This window comes from Hipposideros armiger, unplaced genomic scaffold (genome assembly GCF_001890085.2).
Source record: "Hipposideros armiger isolate ML-2016 unplaced genomic scaffold, ASM189008v1 scaffold_1154, whole genome shotgun sequence".
Taxonomy (NCBI): Eukaryota; Metazoa; Chordata; class Mammalia; order Chiroptera; family Hipposideridae; genus Hipposideros; species Hipposideros armiger.
Genome location: NW_017732504.1, coordinates 193,071 through 197,405, shown reverse-complemented (window position 1 = coordinate 197,405; position 4,335 = coordinate 193,071). Strand labels below are relative to the sequence as shown.

The window sequence follows — 4,335 nt, the reverse complement described above, 5'->3', positions numbered from 1 at the left end:
AAAAAAAAAAAAAAAAAAAAGCCCAAATCTGAAAAGTGTCAAATAATAGCAGGATAAACATGTTAGAAAAATCGACTAAATACAAGAAGTCACACTTAAGATTTGAAAGTGGTTCTCTCTAGGAACAGGAATTAGGGATAGGGAGAAAAGAAACTGGGTATAGTTTTTATTATTATTATTACAAGTCTAGCACTATTTGATTTTTTAAAAACAAAATTCATATATTATTTTCCCCAAAATACAAATTTATCAAGAAAACACAGAACACTGCAAGAAAGTCAAGCAGTACTACAGTGTATAAGGAACAACACAGACATCCTCCACCCCCATACACAGCCCCTTTCCCAGTTTTAATTTGATTGAGGAAAATTTATGTTATTTTACTATCCTGCTTTCTTTCTTTTTCTTTGGCTGTTTTTGACTTGTTTTAATGGATTTTTGTCACTCATTTGGGGTTTTTTCCTAAAGGATCTTTTAAAAGAAACTCTAGGCCAGATAAATTATAGTGAGAGAGAACAGTAGCCTGGGAGCAAAGAAATTTGCCTTCTAGTCCTCTCTGCCACTAATCAGCACTGTGATCCTGGGAACCGCCCTTTCTTAGAACCATTATAATCAACTTTTAAGAAAACAGCAGAATAAGATAATATCTCAGTGCTCCCCTCCCCCAATACCAGCACTGTGAAATTCTGTAGAGAAAATTTTATACCTTGCTAAGGATGGAGAACCAGCATATTCCTAAAGGCCAGATGTGACAGATAATGTTACTGCCTAAAAATAGCCATTGCTCCCACCTTATTCCTTGAAAAGTAAAACCTAATTTTATCACAGGGGCAACACACCTTCTCCCAAAAATGAATCATGATTGATCTGGGTCAATGACAGTAATCCTATTTCCCTTTGCCAGTTACTCACTTTCCCAGCATTGCTTCACAGCTAAGAGTTACCATGTGACACCGTATTGGCCAATAGGAGTTAAGATGATAGTTACTGGGAGGAATTGTTATGGAAAATGTTATGTTTTCTGGTTAAAAAAAGATAGAAGAGCTGTCCAACTACAGAAACAAGATCCAGATGATTCTCCTAAGATCTACTTGTGATATTTTAAAGATGCAATAAAAGTCCTCTATTGGGGGAGGGAGGAGGTGGACACTGTTTTGCAAAATCTATTTCCCATCACCTTCAGTGCAGTTATGTCATGTATTTGTACTACATTTAAACACATTTCTAACATTTTGCATTCCATTTTGGTTCCACGTCCATCCTCATTGATATATACAAAAAACATTGCTAGGAATTTAGGATTGTGTTTACTCTATAGATCAAATTGAGAAGAAATGAAAACAAGTGTTCTAATCCATGAATGTAGTGTGTTTTTCTATTTATTTTTTATTTCTTTCAACAGTTTTTTTTTCTCCTCCATTTTCAGCATACAGTGCCTGCAAATATTTTGTGAAATTTATTTTTAAGTATTTAACTTGGGGAATGTTAATAAAATGGCATTTTAAATTTTATTTCAAATTCCAATTGTGCATTGCTGGGATATAAAAATGATTTACAGGGCCGGCCGAGTGGCGCGGTGGTTAAGAGCTGGCTTGGGATGCCAGAGGGCCCCGGACGGATCCCACATATGAGGGCCAGTGACACTGCCCTCTACAGCTAAGATGCTGAACAACAGCTCAACTGGAGCTGGGCTGCCGTGAGTCACCNAGCAACTTGTCTGTTCCCCTTCCCCCAATTCCCCAGCACTGTTCCCATCCCCCAATTCCCCAATAAAAATCTTAAAAAAAAAAAAAAGAAGAAGAAGCTGCTAGGTAGGAATACATGGTCAAAGAAAGGTATATCTCAATACAGCAAAGCTTTGAGCTGAAGATGAAAAGGCAATAACGTGAGATATGTTCAATATCTGAAAGTACAGAGTAAATCTGAAAGAGAAAGATTCCAAAGGAAGTGTGAAAAAAAGGATGAAATCTGAGTAAAAGGAGTTATCTTTGAAGAGGAGGCAGATGTCATTTATTCTAAGAGTTAAATAAAGAATAAGGAACTGTGGATTCAATTCACTAGAACTACAAATATTTACAAAGAACAGTATACCAGGCATTGTTCTAGGGGCTGGAGGTACAGCAGTAAACCATAAGACATTCTCTCTGTTCACATTCTAGTGGACTAGAATTATAAGAATTTACCAGAAATTTTTACTTTAGATTACGGCCCAATTTATAGCAAATCCCTATTGAAAACAGACAATTATGTAAGGTCATTTGAAAGACATACATCCCATCCATTTCTTAAGATTTTCTAGTTTTCTTTTTTAATGAGGTATGACACACATAGAATAATGTGGTACAATGCATTAATCTTAAGTGTACAACCTGATACATTTTTATACATTTATATATTTGTGTACCCACCACTCAGGTCAAAATATAGAATATGTTCAGTACCCAGCAGATTCCCTCATGTCCCTTCCTAGTAAATACCCCTTCAGGAGTAACCACTATTCTGGTTTCTAGCACAAGAGATTAGTTTTACAAGTTTTCAAACTTCACATAAACGAAACCATATAGAATGTACTCTTACTTCCAGCTTTTCTTACTTCACATTTTTGTGAGAATTATCCACATTGTTGTAAGTAGCAGTAATCTGCTATTTTTTTATTGTTGTGTAGTCTTCCATTGCATGCAATGCTATAATTTATCCCCTTTTCTGATAATCTTCATTTGTGTTCTTTCTAATGCTGGGCTACTTTGATATATATTCTTTTTATTTTTTTTGGTGGGGCGGGGGAACAGTGTGTTTTTCCAGGACCCATGAGCTCCAAGTCAAGTCATTGTCTTCAATCTAGTTGTGGAGGGTGCAGCTCCTTGGCCCATGTAGGAACTGAATTGGCAATCCTGGTGTTATGAGCCCGCCCTCTAACTATCTGAGGTAACCGGCTGCCCTGATATATATTCTTCATTTTATTGATCAAAACAGACCATCAAAAAAGCTGTGTTTTATCAACTATAAAAGGCCATACTATAATGTATTCATTGACCTAGGTACAAATGAAAAATTTACTTCTGCTAAGAAATTTTCCTTTTTATCCTTTTGTACAATGAAAATTATGTAATGAATTTCTGCTCTGGTTTGCTTTACCTATAATGAAATTCAAACTTGAAGCCCAAATTTAATCTATCTAAGTGAATGCATTTCTGCAAAACCATATTTTAAGTCTCTCCTGGTTTTAATCTTCCAACTTTATTTCCTCTGAAAATATGCTTTATCTATATAGGATTTTCCAATTTACTGTATAGATTTCTTCAATCCTCTTAAACTATACTGTAGACTAAAGCAGGGAATAAATACACTATTTAAATTTTACCTGGGACTCAGTCATTTCCTCTTCTTTCTGGGGATGGACAGGGCCTGAGAAGGCAGAGCTGGAGAAGAGAATAAAAGCCATTAGACCAGGCTTGCTTTGTGGTTTCAGAAACACACACCACAAGGTAGATTAAAGGGCACCCTGTAGCAAAGGATACTTGGACCCATCAGATAGGCTAATAAGTCCAAGGATGATCACGTGAAGCTTAGGCATAAGGTGGATAGGAATAGGAGTGTGTATGTAGGAGATGCCCCATGAATTTATCAATAGCTCTGTATCAGAGAATAAACAGTTCACATGGAGCTAACTTCATTGTCACCTTGCAGCTGCCGACTGGAATACTCCTGCGCACTGATCCTTTGAAGTCAAAAGGAAGTGTCTTGGAATGCTGAGACCCGAGGGAATGATCTCGGTAAAACTTCCTTATCCGGTGGTCTTGGATTGCTCAGGCCATCCCGGGGATAATACGTAGGTGTGAAAGCACAACTCGTGCTTGGTCACAATAAGTTTCGGGGAAGCAGCTGCTGGTCTAATCGAATCAACTAGCTGGGTAGAGATATTCAAACCTCTTTGTGACAGTTGTAAATACCCGCCAGTATCAGGGCTCACTCTCTCTGTCTGCAGAGATGAGACCCCTGGCCCACAGAAACTCTACTTTTGACTCTTGTGATTTCTTAACCCTTTGCTGCCCCTCCTCGAGCCCCCCAGCCCTTGTCACGTGGGACGTGATACTTCAGAAACCATATAACCAAGAAAATTATGAAACTAACAAAAATCTAAGGTATTTTAGTGTATTGAAACATTTAAAGAGAAATATTTAAGTACCAACTAAATGGGAATTTAACCAAAATGGTAAAATAATTATACTTTGAGGAAGGAGTAGAAAGTTTGTGTGTGAGAGTGATGCGTATCAGAGATAATGGTGGTGGTAAGTTACATTCTTATTTTCCATAGTGAAAAAAAAAAAAAAAAAA

The 4,335-nt window shown here is 37.0% G+C and overlaps 1 protein-coding gene across 1 annotated transcript in view; it reads right to left on the bottom strand.

The window, feature by feature from the left end:
• The window catches only part of LOC109376574 (zinc finger protein 569-like), a 36,084-nt gene that overhangs the window by 23,661 nt on the left and 8,088 nt on the right, over positions 1-4,335 (bottom strand). Inside the window, 1 exon segment of the mRNA XM_019632581.1 lies at positions 3,362-3,419. Within this exon segment, the coding sequence (XP_019488126.1) occupies positions 3,362-3,419 (58 nt within the window).